General features: G+C 47.8%; 1 protein-coding gene across 2 annotated transcripts in view; it reads right to left on the reverse strand.

Moving 5' to 3' along the window:
• Nucleotides 1–27,875, reverse strand: part of TNFAIP8 (TNF alpha induced protein 8) — a 127,211-nt gene that overhangs the window by 40,141 nt on the left and 59,195 nt on the right. Inside the window, exon 2 of one of the 2 annotated variants that reach the window (XM_029941553.1) lies at nt 23,765–23,896. The exons of the other annotated variant lie outside the window; for it this stretch is intronic. Coding sequence (XP_029797413.1) covers nt 23,765–23,777 — 13 coding nt within the window. The 5' untranslated portion in view covers nt 23,778–23,896. The remainder of the gene's footprint in view (nt 1–23,764; nt 23,897–27,875) is intronic. 2 annotated transcript variants of the gene reach the window in all.

Raw genomic sequence — 27,875 nt, forward strand, 5'->3', positions numbered from 1 at the left:
GGCCCGTCGCAGGGCGGAGGCGACCTGGCGCGGCTGGCGGGGCCCGGGCGCACGCAGGTGGGGCGGAGGCCGGGACCGCAGCCCGGCTCTCGGAGCGGGCAGGGCCGAGGGGCGCCCTGGGCAAACGGGACCCGGACTGGCTACGCCTCTGAAATACGTGTGCAACTAAAGAAACAGGCTCATCTCAGCGAGCGCTGCAATTGCACAGAAATAAGAAATGCACATACGGTCAAAGAAATACCCCTACATCTTTGGGTTGCATTTTTCGGCGCCCATTTTACTTCCCTTGTCTTGGGGTCTGACCTGCCAAGAAATAAGGATCTTGAAGCTGCTCTGGTTGGTACGTTACTTTGCGGTAAAGTAACGTGGCTCTTGGTCCATGCGGCTGGAAGGACCAGTTTCACCAGCCACCCTCACAAGATCAAGAGCAGGGCTTTTTGAAGAAAGTGGGGTTGGCCTCCACCCCTTACCTTTGCACTGGAAACGCAGACAAGGCGGCTTACACAGCATAACCCGGGCGAGCACTCCTACCCAAACCCCAGCTCAGGCGCAGGAGCGGCTCCATTGCAAGTTAGCCCTAAGGGTGGTCCTCGGACCTCGGTCTTCCCCCCAACTGGGGATAAATTCCTTCCAAAGGCCAAAGGGGGAGGCCCGTATTCCGGCTTTTGAAATGCTGATATTTTAGAAAGTCTTGCAGAGCCTGGGGGAGAACTCCGTCCGCCCCCGGTCCTGTCCACTGGCTCTTAAAATCCGCTGAGAGGTGGGCGTCGTCGCTCTGTGAGACCTTGGTTTTTCCTTCCCAGGGGAGAGGACCGGCGCCTACAATGATGTACCTGTCTTAATGGAGGTACTTTGCAGAGCACTAGATTTATCACCAATCTAAGGCAAAAGATCTTCCAATAACATACTGGAAAGATCCACTGGTGAACTGAGAAGAGTTATATTCTTTTAATAAGTTTCTTGTCCAGCTGCTTGCTTTTTCCTCATTTCCCATTTTTATATGGGCAAAAACACAAGAGTAGGCACGAGGGTAAATTTGGTGAAAAGGATACACCAAAGATCTGGATTTAAGGAGCCAGAACTAAAATGTATCATTTTCTTAATGACTTTGAGCAAATTATTGAATCTCTTGGGGCCTACCTTCCCTCAAATGTAAAACGAGGATTAAAAATAGTATTTACTTGACAGATTTATGTTTGGTATTAAATAAGGTAATACAAGGGGCACCCGGGTGGCTCAGCTGGTTACGCATTGTACTTCTGCTCAGGTCATGATCTTGCCTTTTGTGAGTTCAAGCCCCAGGTGGGGCTCTGTGCTGACAACTCAGAGCCTGGAGCCTGGTTCAGATTCTGTGTCTCCCTCTCTGGGCCCCTCCCCTGGCTCACGTTCTGCCTCTTTCACAAATGAATTAGAAAACATTAAAAAAATATATTAATAGGGGCGCCTGGGTGGCTCAGTTGGTTAAGCCTCCGACTTTGGCTCAGGTCAGGTCTCATGTTTGTGGGTTCGAGCCCTGCGTCGGGCTCTGTGCTGGCAGCTGGCTCAGAGCCTGGAGCCTGTTTCTGTGTCTCCTTCGCTCTCTGCCCCTCCCCCTCTTATGCCCTGTCTCTGTATCGAAAATAAATAAAACATTAAAAAAAATTAATAAGTGAAGTAATACAAGCAAAAAGTGATTTAAAACCATAAAATCCTACAGAGATTATAAACTATTGTACCACTAAAGGTAAATTTTTATAGAAGATTCTCGAACTTTTTATTTCAGCGTTGGGTTTGAACAGGAAAAAGGCATTTATGCAAGTCACAAGCAGTAAAGATGATGATAAAGATTAATAGAAGGCCCAGATATTGCTGAGTGATTCCAACATGCCTAAAACGCTAGGCAGACTTTTATCTCCATTTCACTGAAAGGGCAAGATGGCGAGAGAAAGACAGCCAATCGGGATAAGAGGACAAACATCTGGATAATATCAGCACTGGGGAGCCTTCCCCGGAAAGTGACCTTGCCACCCAAAGGGTAATGGTCTGGACCCTTCTGGAAGTCACAGTTCACTGCCTGGTTCCCTCTGCTGCACAGTCTCAGTCAGGAGCTGTGAAGATGTGCACCTTCACTTAGCAACCTCAAACTTAATGAAGGTGACGGGACCATTGTGAACCCAAAGTAAGGCTCCCTCCTCCCCCGCAAGTAAGCAGTGACCTTTCCGGCCTGTCCAAGGAGTCCTTCTGGGAGCCCTCCCTCACACACACATCGTGGGTCCCTGCCCTCCCTCACCACTGCCCAGATGTCCACGGAAGCCCCCCAGGGGCCCTACGGGATCTTACCGGGGCTGTGCACCACGTAGATCAGACAGCTCCCATTCATCTATAGTTGGACTAAGATGTGACACCTTCCTCTAGGTGATGAGTATGCAAACTCAGTCCCCACAAATTCCAGGCCCAGTCCCCTGCAAGCAGGTCTCACTTTCACTCTCTTCTTGCAGAAAGTGCCCGCATAAGAATTATTTATTAAATGTCCTTTTGAAAGTCCAATTCCGTACAAACCACATGAGATGTGTTAAAATCCATGCCCTCGATGCCTGCTTGTTTTTACACTGGCTCCACAAACAGGCCTGCAGCCTTGCTCAGGTGGGCCGAGGAGAAGGGTGGCTGAGTGAACAGGCCAAGGCCGCCACGGCAGACTCGTAATTCAATTTAGAGTCACGGTAGCAGCTCCATCTTTGAGCACTGCCCTCTCTACCTCCCCCTCCCCCATCCTCAGGAAACCTGGGAAAAACTTCCTTGGTATTTAAATACAATCCAGCGGTCACCTTGGGGAAGAAAGTCCTGATCCAGGTCAAGAGCAAGGAATTTTCAGCATATTTTAAAAGACTGTAGGGGTACCTGGGTGCCTCAGTCAGTTGAGTATCTGGTCTCTTGATCACAGCTCCGGTCATGATCTGATGGTGCATTAGTTTGTAAGTTCGAGCACCGAGTTGGGGCTCTGTGCTGAGAGTGCAGAGCCTGCTTGGGATTCTCTTTCTCTCTCTGCCCCCGCCCCCAGGACTCTCTCTCAAAATAAATTTTTTAAATGGGTGGGGGAGGGTGCTGGGTGGCTCAGTTGGTTAACCATCCAACCTCAGCTCAGGTCATGATCTCGGGGCTGGTGAGTTCGAGCCCTGTGTCTGGCTCTGTGCTGACAGCTCTGAGCCTGGAGGGAGCCTGCTTCCCATTCTGTGTCTCCGCTCTCCTTGCCCCTCCTGCACTCTTCCTCTGGCTCTCCTTCTTAAAATTAAATGAACATTAAAAAAAAATTTTTTTTAAGAAACTTTAAAGGGCTGTATGGGCACAAGGACGCCCCTCTGTCGCCAGTATGAGCTTGGGCAAACTGCACCGCCCATCCCCCCCAGCACACACAGTGAAGCCAATGGACAGCAGACTCTCTGGGACTTCCCTGTCACTTCCCATATATGCTCCGTCAGTCAGTCGCTTCATCTTGATTTCCCTCTGCTTTTATTCAACAGGGGATTAGTCCCTTTTCAGCCGGCAGAGAATAAAGCTCCAGTGCGTCATGATGATTTACCTCCTATGGAATGTGTTCACTCCTGGAAGTTTAAGAAATACTCCAGGGGCGCCTTGGTGGCTCAGTGGGTTAAGTGTCCGACTTTGGTTCAGGTCATGAACTTGAGGTTCCTGAGTTCGAGTCCCACATCTGGCTTGCTGCTGTCAGCACAGAGCCTGCTTAGGATACTCTATCCCCTCCCTCTCTCTCTCTCCTTCTCTCTCTCTCTCTCTCTCTCTCTCTGCCTCTCCTCTGCTCATGCTCTCTCTCTCTCTCAAAATTAAATGAACATTAAAAAAATAAATACTCCAGGGCACCTGGGTGGCTCAGTCAGTTAAGCGTCCAGCTTTAGCTGAGGTCATGATCTCACATTTTGTGGGTTTGAGCCCTGCATCGGCCTCTGTGCTGACAGCTCAGAGCCTGTAGCCTGCTTCAGATTCTGTGTCTCCCTCTCTCACTGACCCTCCCCTGCTCGCACTGTCTCTGTCTCTCAAAAATAAATAAAAACCATAAAAAAATTAAAAAAAAATAAATACTCCAACAAGTTTAGTCCTGCAATATGCTTAGAAGTCACACCAACGATTATTAGAGACCATCTGATAAAGAGCAATTGAGTTAGCAGCCCTGGTCAGTTAAAAAAAATTTTTTTTTAATGTTTTATTTTTCAGAGAGAGAGAGAAAGACAGTGTGAGCAGGGGAGGGTCAGAGAGAGAGAGGGATACACAGAATCTAAAGACAGGCTCCAGGCTCTGAGCTAACTGTCAGCACAGAGCCCGATGCGGGGCTCGAACACACGAACCGTGAGATCATGACCTGAGCCCAAGTCGGACACTTAACCGACTGAGCCACCAAGAGGCCCCAACCCTGGTCAGTTAAAACCAAACTGGACTGACACTGTGTTTAACTTCCACTCATGGCTAATAGTGGGTCTTCCACATTCTGTGTCAAGACGGGGGAGTTAACATACTGGCTAGGATTCTGGTTGCTTTGCCACTCATCCAGGCATTATCAGATATGTGTATTTATCACATGTAAACGGGCCCTACTCATGTGGAGTTTATTGGTATAATTTTGGCAATCTTGACCACAGATCTAAACAACTCACCTTTCAAGTGACCTTGATTTAAAAGAAATATTTTTTAATGTTATTTTGATTTTTGAGACAGAGAGACAGAGCATGGGTGAGGGAGAGAGAGAGAGAGAGAGAGAGAAAGAGAGAGAGAGAGAAATCCCAAGCAGGCTCTACATTGTCAGTGCAGAGCTCCATGTGGGGCTCAAACTCATGAACTGTGAGATCATGACCTGAGCTGAAATCAAGAGTCGGATGCTCAAGCCACTGAGCCACCCGGACACCCTGAAAAATCTCACCTTAAATTATACTTCAGTAAAGCTGTTTAAAAAGAAAACGGCGGGGGTGGGGGTGGGGTGCACCTGGTGGCTCAGTGGGTTAGGCATCCGGCTTCGGCTCAGGTCATGATCTCATGGTTCGTGGATTCAAGCCCTGCGTCGGGCTCTGTGCTGACAGCTCAGAGCCTGGAACCTGCTTCAGATTCTGTGTTTCCCTCTCTCTCTGCCCCTCTTCCACTCATGCTCTGTTTCTCTCTGTCTCAATAATAAATAAACATTAAAAAAAAAAAGAAAGCCTGGGCTTTGGGGCTTTTTGCTTATAGCTGTCTTGATGTGTCTTAGGAACAGGGAGGTGAGCAAGTTTTCAGACTCACAAAGCAGAATTGAGAAGAGGAGAGAGGCTTATTCAGGAAGTACCACTAACTCAGTCAACAATGCTGTACAGTCTCTGCAGTGAAAACTCCCAAGCATCTGTATACATTAGTCCTATACCTGTACTTTCAGGACACAAGAACCCCATGTCAGAAGATCACCCACTGTATTAAATAGGTTTTTCTTTTTTTAATGTTTATTTTTGAGAGAGACAGAGCACAGGCAGAGGAGGGGCGGAGACAGAGGGAGGCACAGAATCCGAAGCAGCCTCCAGGCTCTGAGCTGTCAGCACAGAGCCTGACGCGGGGCTCAAACTCCTGAACCATGAGATCATGACTGGAGCCAAAGCTGGATGCTTAACCAATGGAGCCACCCAGGCGCCCCTCATATTTTTTATTTCTAAACTGCTGACAAGAGGCTGACTCTGTACACAGGACATTTTAGGGCAGAAAAAAAGAGTTGTTTGTATAAAAAGTGGCTTTTTGCTATTTGACTTTGAGGCTTTCCTCAACTCTTGTATGAATTACGTCTACACCCTTGAAAGTCTTTGGAAGACTGCCATGACCTACACATATAGTTGGCTTTCAGCCTCTCTCCTCACGCATGGGAAAGATGTGTGCTCTCGGACTCACCTGACAGAGACCATAGGCCTCGTGCATCCTTTGTATCCTTCCTGGACATTTCTGTATTTTACCTTCCAAAAAGGAGGTGAGCTGGAATGGCTATCGCCCCACTGCCCTCTCCTCCTCCCACCTTGGCCCTGCTCTCCTTGCTTTGAGAAAAGTTTTATTTACGGGGCGTCTGAGTGGGTCAGTTGGTTGAGCATCCGACTTCGGCTCAAGTCATGATCTCATGGTCCGTGGGTTCGAGCGCCCCATCGGGCTCTGTGCTGACAGCTCAGAGCCTGGTTGGCATGCTCTCTCCCTCTCTCTCTGTCTCTCCCCCCTCAAAATAAATAAACAAACTGTATTTAAAGAAAGAAAAGAAAAAACTGCTGCGATAGAGCGTGGCAGCACGGAAGAGGGGGGCTGTGCCCAGGACCCTGCCTGGGAGTTTGAAGTGCGTTATGGGTAAACCGCTCATTCTCCCCCTGTGACGCCTTCAGCAAATCCCACGGCCTCGCTAACGATCTGGGTGTGAGCGGACAATTCTGAAAGGATGGAAAGGAGGGCTGACATCTGAGTGAGCATGGGCGGAGACAAGAGCACATCTGGGATACACCTGTTACCTCGGCTTTCATGGTCTGTGTTACTTTTCTTCTAAGGCATCTTCCTTCCTTGCTATAAAGTGTTTAGCAGATGACTAAATACACACACACTCAAAATCAGGCCTGAAAATATTATCTGAAGAGAGAATCCCAAGCAGGTTCCAAGCTGCCCAGCCTGATGGGGCCTACACAGGGATAACATGAAAGCGGTTCCTGAAGGCACGCCCCAGGAAGAAGCAAGGCAGGACTGAGCCTGAGCCCGGAAGTGTCCCATCTGACCCACGACGCCCTGGCTTTCCTCTGGAAAAGCGCAGGAAGAAAAAGTGATCCACAACCACAGTGGCAGAAACTCTGGTTCGGAGGGAACCTCATAGCTCACTACTCCCGTCTTCGATCCGGCTGGTGAAGCACTCTCTTACCCACATGGCGGACAGCAAGCCTTAACCGGACTGTCCTCACTGACCTCTATTCAGAGACTCCCTCCTGGAAGAGACAGCCTCCTCTCCTTTCGAGTCCTTAGGAGGCTCCTCCTTATAATAAACCGAAATTCAAGAGCAGGGATCATCACCTGACTGCCACTCTAAGCACTGACTTCACACCCTCCAGCGAGGATGTAATTTTGTAACAAGATAAGCACAGATTTTTAAACTCAAGTGTCCTTCTAACAACCCCGGGGAGATGCCCCTTGAACTGGCCAGTGGGTTGCAGCCGAAGTCAATGTCAGCCGGTTACGCCCCTTTCCAGGGCCAGCCACACATCTGTTATTGGTTACAGCGAAGAATTCAGAAGCAGGAAGCTCTTGAGGAGGGAGATGATGCCAAAACAGGTGCGGAGGGGGGGGGCGGGTGTCAACGGGCCCTCCTTGCTAGCACCTGAGCAGTTAAGAAGTTTTATTCCGGTTTCCAAAGAAAATGTGGAATCCACACGAAAACAAAAGTGTGGTTGGTATGTGAAATCCCCTGGACCGCAGTGGGCATAATTTGATTTTTGCGCTGAGTTTCTGACCCGGGTAGAATGGCTGTTAAATTAACTTTTGTGCCCACTGGTCACTGTGTTAGAGACAGAAAAGCCTGTAAGGCGGAGCTACAGGGCAGGACAGGCTTGCCAGGTGAATGGAGCCAAGGTTGAAACCCAACAGACCAACTCAGCAGGTGGTAAAAATGTGAACCAAGGCGGAACTTATCCAAACAGGGTTTCAGTGGGGAAGGGGAGGCTGTTTTGCATGTAGGACTGAAAGGCATGGATCAGTTTTTCCATTTGAACAGGTCAGGTTACAAAACCAAAGCTTTTCAGCTTCTCCTTAAACAAGAGCTATAGAAATATGTTTCTGTGTTATGATTCACCAAGTTGGAGACATCACCGAAATAAATGTATTTTCTGAGAAACTGCTAATAATGACAGGCTGCCTGCCTACCGAAGAAAGGTCTTATGAAGCCCAAACATTTCCCAGCAGAAACAGAAGAGAGCTAAAACTTGTAGCTTTCTTCATCCGCAATCTATTTCACTGGAATTTTTACTACTGAATTCCCATCGTGTGCCATTTCGCCTTCTCAATTTCAACTACCTACAATCAGCCCAAAACAGAAAGAGAGGAAAAATAGCAATCCAAATAGTGTAGCTGCTGCCATTCACTTAATGATTTTATGCTGCAAACAAGCCTGAGAAGGAGCTGGGAATTGGTCGGTCCCTCCCCGACTCTGGTCGCTGTAAGGCCTCCGGGCACCATGAGCCTCCCCTGCACTGAGAGTGAATGTTGTATTTCAGGCTATGTGTTTTTTTCATATCAAAGTGCCTCCAGAGACAAGCCACTAGTTCATCTAGTCCCAAACAAACAGCAACCTACCCCCACGGTAGAGGAAACACTTAGTAAGTCTTCTACTTACGGGAAAGTGATCTGCTATTCTCCAATCAGGTAATTTCCTAAGATGTTTTCAAAAATAATATTACCGCAGACAGTTTTGACTTTACATATGACTCTTCCTTATTTAACCAAATTGGCACCTTAGATTTTCATATGTTACAGTGGTGTGGTCAGAATTGTTGAAACAGACCCATGTATATATTTTTTAATGTTTATTTTTGAGAGAGAGAGAGAGAGACAAAGCATGAGCAGAGGGGCAGAGAGAGAAGGAGACACAGAACCTGAAGCAGGTTCTGGGCTCCGAGCTGTCAGCACAGAGCCTGACTCGGGTCTCAAACTCACGAACCGTGAGATCATGACTTGAGCTGAAGAAGTCGGATGCTTAACCAGTGGAGCCACCCAGACCCCCTGAAAACAGACTCGCGATTTTAGCCCTGAGGTCCCCAAATTGTGTGCTATGCTGCTGACGGCAGTACAGCAAGCCCATGAGGCTGTTGCAGGATATTTTAAATTTTTGAGGAAAATAGAGCAGTATTCACATTTCTCAGAAACTGTATGAACGACTTCTTCAAGCATGTTTGCAGTGTAACATTAGACAGTGCTACATTTCTTTTAATGACATCATTTCTTTTAAAGCTAGGTTGTTGGCAGTTGGTGTGATAAAAAGCAAGTATTATATGAAAAAGCACATAAGACAGGAAATTAGGGTTGTGGGATCCAATCTGATTTCAAGGTTTGAGAAGCTGTGAGGTGGTTCAGTTTATTGCCTGACAGCCCCAAATTCACCCTTCACCACCTGCTCTGAGAAAATAAAGATAGGACTTTAAATACTGTTTTTCTTTTGCCAGCTAATACAATTCTAAGCTTTGTCGGTGGGTGCAATGCAGAGATATGACAGGAAGAAAACCTTTTCCTTCCTGGTTCTGGAGAGATCTTGTGAGAAACCTCCCCATATAAACAGATTTCCTTGGCTTCCCAGCAGGTGGATTTCCAGCAAGTTCTACCAGCACAACATTACAGAGGCTTCTCTCCCACCCAAGGAGCCATGGCTAGCAGACTTCAAGGTCTGGCACAGAGGAGGGGAAAGCCCATGCGTGGTGCTCTTGAACCCACGGTAAGTGGCCACCCCTTATATTAGCTATTCCTCTATTCTTTACAATTGTCTTTACTCGGTACATAGTCGGTCCTCATCAAAGTTAGTATTTCTTTTGGCGGGGGTGGGGTGCCTGGGCGCCTCCATTGGTTAAGCGTCCGAATCTTGGTTTCGGCTCGGGTCATGATCTCATCGTTTCGTGGGTTCAAGCCCCACATCTGGCTCTGTGCGGGCAGCGTGGAGCCTGCTTGGGATTCTCTGCTCCCTCTCTCTCTCTGCTCCTCCCCCACTGCACTCTGTCTCTCAAAATAAATACACTTAAAAATACATAGTTATTATTAAATTGTTTTCTTTTTAACTATTATCTTTAATTGTGGTAAAATACACATCACATAAATTTGCCACCTAATCATTTTTAAGCCTATAGTTCAAGTGTACAAACTACAGTTACATTGTTGTGCAATTCTTACCATCATCCATCTACAGAACTCGTGATCTTGCAAAACCGAAAGTCTATGCCCATTGAACATGAACTTTCCATCCTCCTCCCCCTTTTGGTCCCCAGCAACCACCATTCTACTTTCTGTCTCTCAGTCTGACTACTGCAGCTGTCTCATAGAAGTGAACTGACAGAGTATTTGTCTTTTTCTGTGATTGGCCTATTTTATTTAACATAATGTCCCAAAGGCTCAACGATGTTATAGCTTGTATCAGAATGTCCTTCCTTTTAAAAAATTTTTTTAATGTTTCTTTATATTTGAGAGAGACACTGCCCAAATGGGGGAGGGGCAGAGAGAGAGGGAGACCCAGAATCTAAACCAGGCTCCAGGCTCTGAGCTGTCAGCACAGAGTCCAACACGGGGCTCGAACCCATGAGCCATGAGATCAAGACCTGTGAGGAAGGCGGACGTCCAACTGACTGAGCCACCCAGGCTCCCCAGACTGTCCTTCCTTTTTAAGACTGAATGCTATTCTATTGCATGTATATACCACATTTTGTCTATCCATTCATCTTCAGTGAGCATTAGGTCACTACCACCTTCTGACTATTGTGAATTATGTTGCTCTAAACATGGGTGTGAAAATACCTATTCGAGTCCCTGCTTTCACTTCTTCTGGGTACATCCCCAGAAGTGGAAGTGCTAGATTGTATACTAATTTCTGTATTTAATTTTTTGAGGAGCCACCTACTCTATTCCTACTTTGTATTTATTTATATTAAGCTTTCCTGTTCCAACAATCATCATGTTTCCCGAATGGTCCTGTCTGAACCATGCAAGGACCAACAGGTACACACATTCCATTAGCAACTGTAGAGAAGAATTGAAGAAAAACATTATTATTTTTTTAAGGGTATTTTGAGAGAGAGAGAAAGAGTGTGTGTGCGGGCATGTGAGTGAGCAGAGGAGGGGTACATTGAGAGAGGAACAGAGCCCCAAGCAGGCTCCAGACTCAGTGCGGAGCCCAATGCAGGGCTTGATCTCATGACTGTGAGATCATGACCTGAGCCAAAATTAAGAGGTGGATGCTGAACAGACAAAGACACCCAGGCACTCCCAAAACATTATCTTTTCCACATAGCTACAAAGTTATTAGCACAGAGATAGGCATTAAGTTCTTTAGACCTAAGCACTTAACAAATGAAACAGCCAGGCACTGCTTGTGTCCAAGAATATGATGTGAAATAACTACAGACACTAAGGGCTCCATGAGTGGAGCATGTTGGGAACCTTCGCTCCAGCCCACATGTTCCAGCTGCCGAGAGGGCTTGTCTGCTTGGATGGCTCCTTAGGCTCATCCTGTCTGGGAGTTTCCTTTCATCTGAAGGCCAAGATCGACTCCACCACCACCAACCACCACCATGACGCACACACACACCGTCCTGATCTTCTTCATATTAAATGATGCCTCACAGAGGCAAAGGTGGCTAGAATCCTGTGATGGTCTCTGACTTAGGCTGCTCTGTCTTCCTGTATTTCTAATGTCACTAAGACTCATCATCAGAACATTGCCTAGATAGGCCTTTGTTTCTCCATCCCTACAGCGGTGGGTCCAACTATCACGTCCAGCTGGTATAATCTAACAGATTTTAAGCTGCCTTCCCTTAAATGAGACCAGGCATAGAAGTTTCAAATGTCCACAGAGGCTGGAAATACAGTACCTGTCCCTGCCACTCAGGTACCTGGCTGCCTTAGCACCCCCACCGCCACCCCCATATGGAGACACAGAGACAAGCAGGCTGTGGGCGAGGCCCCCGGAAGGCCAACTGAACACCGACCTCTCTCTTCCAAGCAAGCAAAGGCAATGAGGTGTGGCTGAATGACAGCACCGGGCAGAGCCATGAACATGTACCCCCAGCCCCCCGGAGAGATATGAATGACTTGAGAAGTACTCATTCAGAAACTCTGACACTTGTTTTCACTAACTGGAAATTACTGGAAACAACTATTACAGCGAACCATGACACTTTGTGCGGCCACAGCCACCCTGAGGGAGCAGATGCTCCCTGCTATGTTACATCCTTTTTAAACCCCTCCCAAAACCCTGCTCAGGTCTCAGTTCCTCCGTTAAGCCTACTGAAGCTTACTGTGAACTTATGCTTCCAGTGCAAACTTCTACTATGAAGTGGATAATATTCTTCTTTTCTTCAATGTTTATTTATTTGTTTACATAGTGATTGAAGGAGAGAGCGCACAACTAAGCAGAGGAGGGGCAGAGAGAATGGGGACAGAAGATTCGAAGCAGGCTCTGCACTGACAGCAGAGAGGCTGACTCGAGGCTTGAACGCATGAACCCTGAGATCAGGACCTGAGCCAAAGTTGGACGGTTAACCCACTAAGACGCTCAGGTGCCGGTTAAAGTTGATAAGCTTTTAAAAAAAATGTTTCAATGTTTATTTATTTTTGAAAGAGAGACACAGAGCAAGAGCAGGGGAGGGCAGAGAGAGAGGGAGACACAGAATCCGAAGCAGGCTCCAGGCTCTGAGCTGTCAGCACAGAGCCCAGGGCGGAGCTCAAACTCACAGATCCTGAGATCATGACCTGAGCCGAAGCTGGACGCTCAACCGACTGAGCCACCCAGGTACCCCTTAAAGTTGGTAATCTTGATGTTAGTTATCTCTGAGGTAGATTTGTAAGCTATTTAAAACACCAGATTATATCTTGAGAGGTCCCCCCCCCCTTTCTAGAGAGCAGAACACAGACATTTGAAGGCACTGTATCACTAATAAAATAATCACTTAATCATTTCATAATATTGAATTATGATAACATGTAAGGTCAACTTTAATTTCCCTTTGCCTCAAAAGTACATTATGAGGAAATGTGTACATAAATATCTGTTATCTTCAAAGAAAGAAACACGGAAAGACAATTCACGTTACATCTCTGAGGAGCTGATGCCGGGAATCTGCAACAATCCATAAATCCATCAGGTTTACCAAAAAGGCCATCAGATAAAGAGCCAAGAAGAAACTAACTCTGACAGCTGCAAACCTTCTGTTTTACAACATGCACAGAATGGACTCACTTCCTTTTACTATCCCCATAAACAGAGAGGGAGGAGCAGAGCCAAACATCCCCCGACAAAGCTGCTGGAGTCCAGGCTTCAAGGAGTGGGCTGTGCCCGTGTTCGCAGAGGCCGCCTTCCTCACCAGCCACCCACCAAACCAGTGTGGTTGTCCTAGGAACCATTAATAAGATGGATGGAACCCAACTCCATCGCAGTTGATGGAATTTCCAGGGCCAGTGAGGCACCAGCAGCAGCTGCCCGCTTTCAAAGAGAGGCAACCTCGCCAGTCTAAGGCTGAGCGGTTTGTTTCCTTTAGGTTAAGAACTAACATCCGGCACCGGGCCCTCTGAATTTATATATACAAATCAATCCCAGATGGGACTGCCAGGCACCTCTCTACTCAACGCATGAACTTCTTTTGGGCAATAAACATTCTATTAACCCGGTCCCTCAGGAACAAAGTGAGCTTCCCCTCAGAGGCTGTTGGCGTTTATAATAGGCTGTGGGTACTAAAGCCCATCTGGGATCCAGTGTTGCACAATATGGGCTTAATTTTGCCCTGTTTTCGTAAGGGATGAGATTAACCTGTGAAGTAAAAACATAGAACCTTGGGTGTCTCAAATATCCTGTTATCTGGACCAGAGGAAGGAAACAATATTCCACGTGGCCATTGCAATTCTGAACGAATCCCCATTTAGAACCAAATGATATGTGTGTTTAAATTCCGCTATCTTAATATTATCAGGTGGGGGGGGCACCTGGGGGGCACATTTGGTCAGGCGTCCAACTCCTGATCTCGGCTCAGGTCATGATCTCACAGTTCGTGAGTTCGAGCCCCGCGTTGGGCTCTCCGCTGACAGCTCTAGGCCTGCTCGGGATTCTGTCTCTCCATTTCTCTGCCCCTCCCCTGCTTGTGCTCTCTTTCTCTCTCTCAAAATAAATACACTGAAAAACATTTTTTAAAATTATGAAGTATAGTTTATCAAGCATCTACTACGTGCTAAGTATTATGTACTTATGACCATTGCAGAACCTCAGCCTTACCCCATCTCAGCAAGGTGGTGTTTTCTAGTTCTTGAAATGTTCCTGCAGAATGGTCACTGACCCTCAGAAAAATCCTACAGGGAAGGAATTTTGGATATTACTGGTTCCACCTACTTCTGATGAGGATACAGAGGCTCAGAGAAACGAAGTGACTGGACCAAGGTTGCTGAGCTAGGACTCAGCATTAGCCGAGACTCGGATGTGGGTCCTCTGCCGTCATTCTATGCTACGTTTCTCTGTGCTACCGTGTCTCTGATTGAGCAGAGCACCCATAATTTTATCTCCAGACGAACACCCCACATGCTGCCACAGAAGAGGGGTCCCAGGGCAGCTGACTGGGAGGCTCTGAGCCGGGCTGACTTGGCGGAGGAGGGAGCCAGACATTAATAGAAGAGGGGGAGCCCAGAGAGGAACCGGCATGGCGAGGGGGAAGGGAGGAGTTCCAGGCTCTGAATCTGAGGTCTGAGCATGACAAGCAGTGTGGGGATGTGCTTGCGCATCTTCTAGCCAATCAATTTCTCATGTGACCAGGATCTTCCCGGAAGCGCTTCTGCTTTGGAAAAGCCAGAAATTAAAAAAAATTTTTTTCTACATTTATTTATTTTTGAGAGACAGAGAGAGACAGAGCCTGAACACGGGAGGGGCAGAGAGAGAAAGCGACACAAAATCTGAAGCAGGCTCCAGGCTCTGAGCTGTCAGCACAGAGCCCGATGCGGGGCTCGAACCCATGAACCGTGAGATCATGACCTGAGCTGAAGTCGGACGCTCAACTGACTGAGCTACCCAGGCGCCCTAAAAGCCAGAGATTCTGATGAAGCTATTTCTAAAGCACAGCACATACAATATCTCCTCTTCACTAAAAGGCTATAGAACAATACTATTATTTTTCTTTTTACAAAGCAGACCATTGCTGCTAATCACACTATTCTGTGATACAGATATGAACCTACTTTTGCTCACTAAATCCTGCCTAATAAAGTTGTCCTTTTTCATCGTCATTGTACCCACATCAACAATTCCATCCAGTTTCAAGACACAAGAAGATGCATGTGATCAAGATTCCACGTTGTTCTTAAATGCTCTAGAAAGCCCGTCCCAATATGGAGATCTACAGAGCAGATTAACGCTCTCAACAGAGCAGAGTCATGTTTCAGGGGTAAGAGGAGGGAAGCTGGGTTCTGAAATCAGTAGAGCACAATTGCAGAGAGTTAAAACTATCTGGGAAATTCCTTAAATGGTCCCAAAAGTACAGTACTATCTACACAGCACTTACCAGCTCCGCTAACAATTAGTCTATGTTTCTCTCCCAACAGATATTCAAGTTTTCCCTCCATGGTCATGATTACGGCCCCTTTGCCTGGATCCCTGAGTGACGTTTCCTATTCTCCTAGTGGTCAGAACCCTCAAAACGCATCTGCTCCCTTGGGGTCACCAATGGGGAGCCATCACTTGTTCAATATAAGCAATTCAGAGAGTTACTGCCTGGTCAGGAAGTAGGTGAACATAAATGGTCAGGATGTCCTGACACCTGTCTTCTCCCTCACAGCCAGATGCCGCTTTTATTGACACCCTCCAACAACTTCTCTACATCTACGAAGGAGAGGTCCAAGGGACCAGAGGGGACCCAACGATTGAGGAAGGAAACTGGGCTTCACTAACTGCTCTGGATGGAGCGAGATGGCACTGTTCAGGCACCGTCTTCATTTATATAGTTCTTCTGTCTGCAAATATTTATTGAATATTTACAAGGCAGATGGTATAAATAAAATGACCAGAGTGCCTATCCTCATAGAGCCTACAGAAAGGGGAGGGGGAAGGCACTAATTAAAATATAGTGTAAATGCAAAAGCAGAAAAGTATGGGGTGCTACAAAAGCTCGTAGGACAAGTACCTAAATCAGTCCTGGGGGAGGAAGTCAATCAAGGAAGGCTTCCTGAAAGAAGTGATGCCTGAGATAGCACTTGATGGTCAAGGAATCAGCCAAGGAAGGGGAAGCAAGCGAGAAAAGAAGGAAGAATGGTTCCTGGTAATTGAGTAACCTGAGTAGAGAGAGAGGCCCAATTGCAAGGGGATCAGGAATAAACCGCTGTTCTGTCAGCACGGAGCCCGACATGGGGCTCAAACTCAGGAACCATGAGATCATGACCTGGGCCAAAGTTGGAAGCTTAACAGACTGAGCCACCGAGGCGCCCCGAAAGAGCACAATTTTAGCACAGTGTTCACTGAGCGGCTTTGCTGAAGGAATATTTAAATCTCCATAGCACTCTGACTGGCCAGACTCAAGGGAGCTGGGCACCATCCATCTCTTACAAAAACACATCTGCAGGAATTTTCATGGGCGCTGACAGGAGTTTGAACAATGTAAATAAAGAAGGGTACAGTTGAAGCCGCCTCCATGCTCAGTGGCTGGTGCTGGTCCAGCAGGTCTTAGCCGAAGCGGGGCTGCATGAGGAGTTCTCTCCCCAAATGATCCAGTTAGCCCTACAGGAAATACTCTCATTAGAGAAGCACGACTTTTGGCTAAACTTTGTCCTGTTTGCTGTTGTACCATCAGGTTCTTTGAAAAATACAAGTGTCTCTTAAGGCCACTGGATGACTCACACTTAAGCCTAAATGAACTCACTGGTTTCTTAGTTCCTTCCCCGTGGGGGTGGGGAGGCAGTGGGGGAAGAAGGGAGATGAAGAGTGTGGGGAGGTCTGGAAGGGAGGGAAAGAGTGAACACAAGCTTGTTCCGTTCCAGATACCACTGTGGTGCCCAAGCCCAAGCCGCCATAACTCAGGGAAAAGGCAAAGAGGGGTGAATATAGGGAGCAGAGACCTTGCAGGCAAGAGTGTGAGTTTCAAATGCTCGGGGCTCTTTATTTTTAGTGATGCAAAGCTTTTTAATGATGCAAAATACTCAGAACGGTGTTGAATGAGATGCCCATCCTTACTTCTCTAAATGGATTCTGCCTCCAGAGGCCTTGAACCAATGGACTGATATTCATGAGGACATTATTTCCTTTGAAGTATTTCCAATTTGTGCCCATGCATCCCAGTGATAGTCTCGTAACTAAGGAAAAGAGCTAAAATCTACTTAAAAACCCAATTACAAAGGGCGGATATCCGGAAAATGTGACCTCGCTGAAGCTGAGCAGACACGTCAATGACAGCGGAAGTCGGCAGATCCTTAGCCCCAAAATCACCAACTGGCAGCCTTGGGACTAGATCCAGCCTCACAGGGGTTTCTTGGACCAGATAAGGTTCATTTTGCATCTGAACTTCAACACCTTGAGATAGGACCCGTTCTCTCCAAGATGGCCCCAGGCCTCTGACTTAGAATTACTCATAGAAAGCTGCATTTCCACGTTCATATTTCTTACCAGGTTCTTGTAGACATTTGGGCTTGGGACCACTGGTTCACACAGACTGATACCAAAACCCACCCAAACAGCCTCTCTCCTATCAAGGTAGATAGAGCGCCACATTTCACCGTTTCAGAGCGGCATTCACATGGGTAATTGAGCAAAAGGAATTCTAAAAAATGACAAACCACAACAGTGTGCAATATCACTTGTAATCAGACACTTAACAAAACAGGAGACCAAAAACTTGGTGGGGCTCACAGTCCCGAGATAAGCCATGTGACCAGGGCTCTGAAACCACTTTTTAACAGAAATCTCTGGCAGCAGTAACCATCTGATCGCACCTCACGTGCACTGTTCCCGCAAGACCCGTGACGTCTGGATGTCCCTCAACATAAGCCTGGCGGCCAGTATCCATCCAAGGCTGGCTTGGCAAAGGAAACACGCTGTGTAGTCAGTGAGCTGGGCCTATGCTACAGTGTCTGTGGTATCCAACTAACAACACCCAAGTTGAATCTTTGCACCCAGAGCTCAGCCAGTCGAGCTGCTTGGCATCTATGTAAGACATTTGTGGGGCGCCTGGGTGGCTCAGTCGGTTAAACATCCGACTCTTGATTTCGGCTCAGGCCATGATCTCACAGTGGTGGGATTGAGCCCCGCGTTGGGCTCCGTGCTGAACACGGAGCCTGCCTAAGATTCTCTCTCTCCCTGGGTGAGGCGCCTGGGTGGCTCAGTCAGTTGAGCGTCCGACTTCAGCCCGGCTCAGGATCTCACTGTTCGTGGGTTCGAGCCCTGTGTCGGGCTCTGTGCTGACAGACAGCTCAGAGCCTGGAGCCTGCTTCGGATTCTGTGTCTCCCTCTCTCTGCTCCTCCCCTGCTCATGCTTGGTCTCTCTCTCTCAAAAATAAATAAAAAATTAGAAAAAAAATTCTCTCTCTCCCTCTGCCCTGCTTGCATTCTCTCACTCTCTCTAAAAATAAATAAATAAAATAACAAATATGGCAATTAAGCTCCTATCTATAAAATGTAAAGGTATCCTTTACAGGAAAATATGGCCTTATTGCACTGTTTTAAAAGAAAAATTATATTGGACTTCAATTATTATAGGGACACGTAATTATCATAGATTGAAGGCCTACCTGTAATGAACTTTCTCTAGTCCTTATTCTCAGTGTTCACTGCTTACCAGACCAGGTTTATGATACCCTAGAGACACTTTATCAGCCTCTGAGAATTCCCCCGTCTGATCTGCAGGGCTGCTGCGGTTCGTGGAGAGTAGGTCCCCATGCTCTCTGATAGCACCTGTGTCATTGTCATGGGCGCCAGCGGTGCTGGTTATCCACTATGCAGGGCTCCACTCACTGTACCGTGCCAGAGCCAGTCACCAAGGGAGAAGCAACAGGGAGGAAAAAACCACGGTGACAGGAAGTCTGTTTAGTTGACATCACTTCTACCCCCTCTTCCTGCGCACTGCTGTCTGAAGGAGAAACTGACCCCATCCCCACCTCTCAGGTTCAGCCCTGACCACTCTCACTCAGTCCCAGTAATCCTGACCCCCTTCCACAGAGGGACTGGCTGAGGCAACAAGCAAACCGAAGCCACTCATCACCACACTCTACAGCCATAAACCAGCTGAAGATTGTGCAGTGACACCTGAGAAATTTGCTGGGGGCTTCTGGAACAGGTCACCTGTTCCTCTGATAGAGCCCCCGGAAGCCAGTCTCTCTCCTCCTGGACGGGGTGCTGTGCAAACCAAGTTAGAATCGCTCTGGACGTTTAACCACCATGGGAGAAGCCGGCTGAGGATGAAACTCAACCACAGAGGGCAACTTGGAAAGAAAATGTGTTCTTGACATCACGGTGCGCTAAACCAAATCTCGCTCCGGTTATGTAAGCTAATAAAAAATTCTGTTTTGTCCCAGCCAATCTAAACTGAGGTTTCTCTCTCTTGCACAATAAGAGCCATAACTGATAGAATATTCTGGAAGGCTAATGAGAAGCAAGCTTGAGGACGTCTAATCTGGCCGCTGGCTTGGCCACATGCCCAGCCCCTACAGGACAGTGGGGAAGGGGCCCCAGAATACGGAGGTGACCAACACTTTCTCCCCTATTTCCTCAAGTTGGCTGCCTAACAAAGGCCAGGGTACAGCCTGGAAACCCCCTTGCCTGCAGAGCCGAGCCTTGCCGGTCTGAGGGCAGTGGTAGCCAAGCGCAGAGCCCCAAGGTGGGGCAGGCTGAGAATCCTCAGTGGCAGACACAGGGACAAGGGTCTGCGAGGCGGCACCTGGGTCCTAGAGCCTCCCGCCTCCACTTCCAGCATACGTCATCCCTGATGGGGCCTCCTGATGACCCCGATGTGGGAACATCCTTGCCACAGCAATGGCCACCTCTCAGGCTGGCAACAAGAGCAAGACTTGTAAGGTAGGAAAAGATAAAAGCATCCCCAGGAGCACCCACTCTCCTAAAGATCCCAAACCAAAGGACCCCAGGGAACTGTGCCCTCAGGCTCCAATGAGAAACAAAGAACTTAACTAAGGATCCTGATCTTTGGAGGTAGTGGGGTTTCAGAGTTCATTTAAAAATAATATAGGCTGGGGCGCCTGGGTGGCTCAGGTCACCATCTCACAGTTCGTGGGTTCAAGCCCCACATCAGGCTCTGTGCTGACAGATGCTGCTTCAGATTCTGTGTCTCCCTCTCTCTCTGCCCCTCCCCCAGAGCTGGCATTCTGTCTCTATCTCTCTCTCAAAAATAAACATTAAAAAAGAAAAGAAAAGAAAAAGAAAAAGAACATAGGCTCATGATCATACAAAATTACCTCCATTGGCAGAAAGAAACGAAGGGAGGGAGGAGGGAGGAGAAGGGACAGAGAGAGGGCAGGAGAGAAAGTATTAGACAAAGGGGCACCTCGGTGGCTCAGGGGGTAAGCTTCCGACTCCGGGTCTCAGCTCAGGTCAGTATCTTGCAGTTTGCGAGTTTAAGCCCCACATCTGGCTCTGTGGGGACAGCGCAGAGCTTGCTTGGGATTCTCTCTGGTGCGCGCTCTCTGCCCCTTCCCCCTGAACATAAATGAATGCACTTGACAAAAATAAAAGATAGTATTATACAAATAAATGAACATGCCAAATAAGATGAGGAAAACCTCACATCGCTTATGCTGGGAGCTTTGCTTTGGAAGAAAGGAAGGAGCAAGAGAGGTTAGTGCTGAGTGAGTGTTTTCCACACGCCGGGACCGACCTTGTGCCTGTACCTTGTTACTCCGTCCACAGGATCCAGGCTGCGGGACATGACGGAGAGGAGCCGGCGTTGGGGACAGCATGGTCAATTTCTGTACTTAGCACTAGTCTGACCTTCGTCAGAAAGTGAGATTACAGCGTTTGGCCCATGTCCAAAGGACAAGGGTCATAAGATCTAAAGGAGAAGGAAGGGGGGATGGGATGGGGAAGGCTGGACCGGGCTCCCAGCAAAGCCAGAGGGCAGAGACTATTGGGCCAAACTGTCCAAGTCCAGCTGCATTTGATGACGACCAGTGTGGCAATCTCCGTCTGACCTGCTGGTCCTATTTTTCAAATTCATTTAAAATAACTTCTACTATTCATTCTTACTAACTCTCCCGGGGAGAACTGTGATCCAACACCGCAAGACTATAGACATCTGAGGCCAAGTTCTATCCAAGTAAGTGCATAATGAACACAGGGAGGCTTCATGAGATGGTAGGTTTAGGGGTTGAACCGCTGGGAAAACCCCAAGGGTTTATCTTTATACCGAAACTGAGGAAGGCGTATTTGGCAGAATGGCCGTCTATGATAAGAGGTCTGCTCCTTTCTGGGTCTGTTGCGGACACGGTGAGGGAGGGGCCAGGACGTGCTGACACAGAGCTGCTGGAGAAGCCCACAGCACCTGCACCTGGCCAAGCGGGAGCCTGCGTGTGGCCGCACATCAGGAAGGCTGGGTTAAGTAAGGGGCACTTTCTGATCCCAGCTCTGGCTCTAGGAGGCTGGATAACCACGGACACCTGACCTAATTTCTCTGGCCTCGGTTTCATTTGTCAAATGAGAAGATTAGGCTAGATTGAATGGCTTCTCATCTCAGGTCCTGGAAAAGTCCGATTCGTTATAACTGCCCCCCTGGCCCAACTCTGTCTGGTGCCTCCCCACATCTCAGGCATGTCTGTCCTCTGATCAGACCCTTTGCTGTGTTTCAGGAACACACCAGAACCGTTCCCACCTCAGGGCCTTTGCATCTGCTTGTCCTCTGCCTGGAATGCTCTTCCCAGGATACTCACATGTCTGGCTTCCTGACACCTTTAGGAAAGATTAATGTCACATTCTCGGCGGGGACACACATTTGCAAATCCTCTCTCTACCCCTGCCACCCCACAAAAATGCACAACAATCCTTACCCCCTATTGTAGATTTAATAAAAATATTTCCCCAGCTTAGCACTTAACAGTGTCCCTCCTATTATATATTTTACTTACTTATTGTCTGTCTTTTCCACTAGAGTGTCAGCCTTCCTTCCAAGGGCAGGGATTTCTTTATTTCCTTACTTTATTTATTATTATTTTTTTTTAAAGCAGGAGTTTCTATGTGCTCCCTTCCCTGGTGTGTTCCCAGTCCCTGGAAGAGAGCCTGAGACATGCCTGGGATTCAGGACGTTTTGCTGAATGGATGCAGGCCCGGAGGGGTGGAAGGGAGGATGGGGGGCACGGCCCTCCACAAAGTCCTCCAGCTCCGAGGTCCGTGGCACCTCCGGTGAGGGAGCTCCCCTCTGCCACGGCTCTACCGGGGTGGACCCTACACCCACACGAAATCGGCCAACCCAGGGGCCGCACGTGGCACGCTTTCACTGTGCGGTAGAACTTCTCAGAGGCCACTTCCTGCCGCCTGTATGCCCTGTGCGTTCTCAGCGACACCAGGACCTGCAGACGCTGTCTATGAGAAATTCTTTATATTGGGATTCAGCTCCATTTTCTAGAGTCAAAATTAATATCATGGGGGGTGGGGTGTTGCTCACCGTTGCATCCATCTCCTTTCTCTAATTCTTTAGAGATGAATTAAACCTGAAGGGACAGGAGGTGGCGGTGCATTTCGGCCAGCTCCACTAGATGGCGACATGGTCAGCCTCCTGCTGGTCTCTGGGTGTGAAACTGACCAGCCCACACACCAAAGCCAGCTCCCCACAGCCTCTCCTGTCCGCCTCCACACTCACCCCTTGCCTTCTCTTCCCTACTAGCCTGGTTATTTTCAACCCGCTGGCATGTGGTTCACACTCACTCACGGAATACATCTGGCTTAATCACTCCGCCTCTAGAAGTATGCTTTTTCCTTTTGCCAATGTGCGTTCCTTACTTCCCTTTGGAACTCCCCGCAAAACTCACATCTTCCGCGAAAGCTTCTCAACCGAACCTGGCTCGGATCTCAACTGCGTATACGCCATGAGATACAGGCGTAAACCAGGCACGTAAACCATTGTTACAGAGCTGATAGAATGCGCGCATGCCCACTTGCATATATAAAGAGGGAGACAGAGAATCACGCGCCCAGCTCTGGGCACCTGCAAACGCACGTTTAACAAAATTATGTGCAGGCGACCACTTTCCATACAAAACAAGCGCTGTCTCTGGGAAATTGCATTGGCTGCCAAGGTTCAATTAATGGACCAAGAACCTAGATATACTGATGCCTACGTCCATCTTCCAGCTTCCAATTCCTTCCCCACATTCAGTGTAAGCTCTAGAAAGCTTTTGAGCAGAAAAATTTTAGAGAGATTTCACCAAATATGGGGCACAGATCTGTATGTAGCTTTAAAGGCTATTTAAAGCGCTCAAAAAGTTCCAGTTTATCTCAAAAATCAAATTAAGTCGACTTGTAGAAGCTTTAAATATGGCTGAAAACGAGCCTAAGACGTGTTTTAAAAGGACACATGCCCATATGTATGCTGGGTAAAATTGTTTATTGGCTGTTAGGCAGAATGGTGGCTCTAATAGGCTGACCAACAGGTACACAACAGGAGAACAGCAATAAACACCTGTGTGTTTGCAGGTCACTGGCCAATGCGCTGGCTCCAGAGACGGCTTGCAGTGAGGCACATGGAAAAGGTGCAAGGAGAAACTTGAACTGAAAACGCTATGCAATCTTCTCAGAGTCCCATTTCTGAAGCATTTGGGTCCCTCATTTGTTTACAGACGAAACCATCTACATGCAAACTTAAGAGGCCATTTTTTTCCACCTACACTATTTCATACCTCCCTCAGCTTCACGCCAAGGCCCCACACCCAGTCAGAGAAAAAAGAAAAGCAGTGATTTGTCCGACACCACCACTTTACAAAGCCATGACCAAATGTTATTCCCTTGCAGACAGCAAGCAGCACTCTGTTACTTAGTCATCTGAAGAGTCCGCCAAATTCCAACATATTACACCAAGTTAGTCTGAAGGCACTTGTAACTCACCGAGTTTCAGCATGGCCCCCTGTCCTCGGTCAGAAGGACAGCTTCACGGCGTCTTGGTAGTCACGTAGACTTGAGGAACACACGTGGCCAACTCTATAGCAACTATCACCTTCAGGAAGAGTCAGCCTTTCCCTGGAGAATGATTCAAAGACTTTACACCATTCTTTAAAAAAACAAATCCACCATACGTTTGCCAATTAAACTCTCAAAAGACACTGGTCAACAACAGTCACTTTAAAAGCTGTCTTGCTTGTTACACTGGGAGTGGAGTTTCGTCACCCGCAGTGGAATGCATCATGGAGCCTCTAATTGTGCATCCAGAGAGGTCCCCACATCCACTGTGGGACGGGGCTGGTTGCTGCCTGCACTGGCTGCCCATAAACCATGTCTACGCAGAGACGCGGGGATTACCTGTGATAGGCAAACACGAGATAATTTCAAAATCAAGCAGAAACAGGAAGTCGAACGTTTCAACATGCTGGGAAAGAGGAGCCGATACTTAGGGGAAAAAAAAAGCAGCAGCTAGATGCCTGGGGGAGAAAAAAAACAGACCAAAAAAAATCCATTTCATTCCTACCTGACCAGTATAAACATGAATGTCTATTAATAGTAACTACTGCTTAGCCATAGTCTTGTTCTAGGGAGGAGTGGAGAACAGAGTTTGGGCAATGTCGTGACTTAAAATCATTGGTCTTATGGGTTTTTTTTAATAATAGTTTATTGTCAAATTGGTTTCCATATAACACCCAGTGCTTCTCCCCACAAGTGCCCCCACCATGAGGTCTTATGGTTTTGAAAAGAATACAAGGACTTTATTTTTGTTTAAGATTTTTTGTTTGTTTATTTATTTCGAGGTGGGGAGGGGCAGAGAGAGAGGGAGAGAATCTCAATCAGGCTCTGCATCAGCAGCGTGGGGCTGGGCACAGGGCTCAAGTTCATGGAACCGTGAGATCAAGACCTGAGCCAAAATCAAGAGTCGGATGCTTAACCGACTGAGCCACCCAGGCTCCCCAAAAAGAAGAGAAGGTCATTATAAAGAACGTGTCTGTACTGCATGCAGGCACACATAAGACACACATGTACATACACAAAGATATCTGCATCTGTATTATCTAAGTCTCTTTAGAAGCTTATTGATTTTCCTGTGTATTTCTGATAATCACTAGTACCCATAAATTGTTCCTCATCCATCCCCACTGAGCAAGATTCTACTAATCCTGCAAAATCCAATTCCAAGTGCACTGCTTCTGTGAAGACTGAGCATCCCAACCAGCCTGCATGACTGCAGCCTCTCCCCCCGCCTTTTTTAATGTTTATTTATTTTTAAGAGAGGTAGAGAGACAGAGGGTGATCAGGGAAGGGGCACAGAGAGAGGAAGATGCAGAATCCCAACCAGGCAAGCTCCAGGCTCTGACTTGTCAGTACAGAGCCCGAAGTGGGGCTCAAACTCACAAACTGCCGGATCATGACCTGAGCCCAAGTTGGATGCTTAACACACTAAGCCACCCAGGCACCCCATACATGGTAGGTTTCTTGATTTTATTTTTATCCTCCATAGCAGTAGAACTTCTGGAGGCTACCAGGCACTCAGGAAAAAGGAAATTAAGTAGAATGCAATGGACAAATATGCGGGAATCTGGTGGGCCTGGTTCATGGTCCAGCTGGGCCACTTCCTGGGTATTTTTTGTTTTTTACTATTTTTTAATGTTTATTTTTGAGATAAAGAGAGAGCGGGGGAGGGACAGAGAGAGAAGGAGACACAGAATCCGAAGCAGGCTGACAGCTCAGAGCCTGATGCAGGGTTTGAACTCACAAACTGCGAGATCATGACCTGAGCAGGAGTTGGAGGCTTTAACGCCTGAGCTATCCAGGCGCCCCGCCACTTCCTGGTTATACAGAATTGCAAGTTACTTCACCTCGCTGAGCAATTTTATTCTCAGTCAAATAAGAATAACATCGTCCACCTCATAGAATCCCTATCAGGACATACAGAGAACCATGTGAAGCAAATAACACATGGCATGACGTACAGTGAGGGATTAAATAGCAAAAAGCATTATTGTTGACCCGAATTATAACCAAATGCCTCCTACTAATGGAGAGAGGAGGGTAGAAGAGATACCACATCAACATCAGTTTACAAATGCATTATCCATTACTTATTTTCTTTAGGGTCTACATTACCATGTGACTACCTCACGATGGTTTGAAGTTTACACCTTACAAATCATCCTTTGGCATTCCTTGGGTCACGTCCCCAGCTGACTGGCCGGCTAATGCTGTGACAACTTTATCAGAGACGAAGGGTCAGAGAAGATGCCAAGATGCTACTCCTCTTGGAAGTCCAAGGTTCTTATCAGTAGGAGAGTTTCTGGGGGGCTCTGTTGGTTAAGCATCCAACTCTTGGTTTCAGCTCAGGTCATGATCTCACGGTTTGTGAGTTCGAGCCCTGCATCAGGCTCTGCATTGACAGTGCAGAGCCTGCTTGGGATTCTCTGTCTCCCTCTCTCCCTGCCCCTCCCCTGCTCCCACACACTCTCTCAAAATAAGTAACTGAACATTAAAAAAAAAAACAAGATTCTAATCACTAGGACTTTGCAAACACTACCTCAGTGGCAATTCCAAGCTACACGGATTTTGTGAAGAGCAGAAATAGCACGTCTCAACAGAAGCACTGGTCTCTCATGTTTCCTTAAAATACGACCTCGGTGGTAGCGGCCTGGCTACGTGGCTACCAGGAACCACTGTGTCCGCTCCTGCTGGAGAGGACAGAGCAGCCCCAGGAAGGGGAGGGAAGCCTGGAGGAAGAGGTGCACAGCCTCACAGAAAACAGCCAACATGGCGGCAGGGCCTGCCACACAGGCTCCAGGCAATCGGGGAGGCCAATTCCTGCTTCGGGAGAAAGCTCGCCAGCGACGGAGAATAAAAAGCAACACATCTTGATGAGTTACAAACCAGACAGGGGGGCGTCTTAACACAACCCACCCTCCTCCCTCCCTTGGAACCAGAATGCCTAGACCCTTACAGGCTCCGATCTAGGCAACGTTTGCTGCTTCAGGCAGCCCCAGCAGCGGTAGCTAAAGGATTCAGTTCAGCATCCTTCATTTGGGAAGAAAGGAGAGCCACAGAAGCTAAAAGATCAGGAAGATTCACGGAGAACAACAGCCTCATGTGAAACACTGTCAAACCTGCTTGGGATTCTCGGTCTCCCTCTCTCTCTCTGCTCCTCCCCCACTTGCGCTGTTTTCTCTCTCTCTAAAAATAAATAAATAAAAGCTTTATGTGGCGCCTGCCTGGCTCAGTTGGTTATGCATCCAATTCTTGGTTTCAGTTCAGGTCATGATCTCATAGTTTTATTGAGTTTGAGCCCTATGTCAGGCTCTGTCCTGATAGTGTGGAACCTGCTTGGGATTCTTGGTCTCCCTCTTTCTCTCTGCCTTCTCCCACTTGCACTCTCTCTCTCTCTCTCTCTCTTACTCTCAAAATAAATAGCTTAAAAAACCAGTTTCTAACTCTTTTCAGTTGCCTTTGTAGCTATGATTATAACTCTGTTGTGTTTTCTTAGGACTTGCAAACTAAGCCAAGGATTCAAGGTTCAACAACTATGGTGGTCGCCCAAAGCAGGGGCATCGCCCCTGCTCTGGGACAGGGAAGGGAGAGGGCGCAGCCCTGGAAATGCTGCCTGGTGGCCCAGGGACCAAGGAATCTGTCCAGATCTAGCTTTGCTAAGGCCATCTGTGCTCAGGAACGCTCACGGCGGTCTTTTCTGGTGAGCACAGCTCTGCAGCGGAAGCAAGGTGCTCCTCAGCACCCCAACCCCCACTGTCACCAGCTCCTGGCGCCGCGGATGACAGACGCCCTCTGGAGTCTCATCGTGATCCTACAAACGTCAGCACAGGGCAAGTCTGGGTCCCTCTTCTGTGCGATCTGCAGCCACACGGCAGTGGCAGTAGAAAACCAGCTTCTCCTCTTGGGTAGGCATGTGCTCCACACTGTCTAGAGCAAGGCACTCTCCCTGAAATCATTTCACTGTCCCCACACCCAGGGAAAGTGGGTGGCAATCCCAATTTCCAAAGAGACTGGCGGGGCCAAAGCGGTTGAGCAGCACAGT

Source organism: Suricata suricatta, chromosome 6 (genome assembly GCF_006229205.1).
Source record: "Suricata suricatta isolate VVHF042 chromosome 6, meerkat_22Aug2017_6uvM2_HiC, whole genome shotgun sequence".
Lineage (NCBI taxonomy): Eukaryota > Metazoa > Chordata > Mammalia > Carnivora > Herpestidae > Suricata > Suricata suricatta.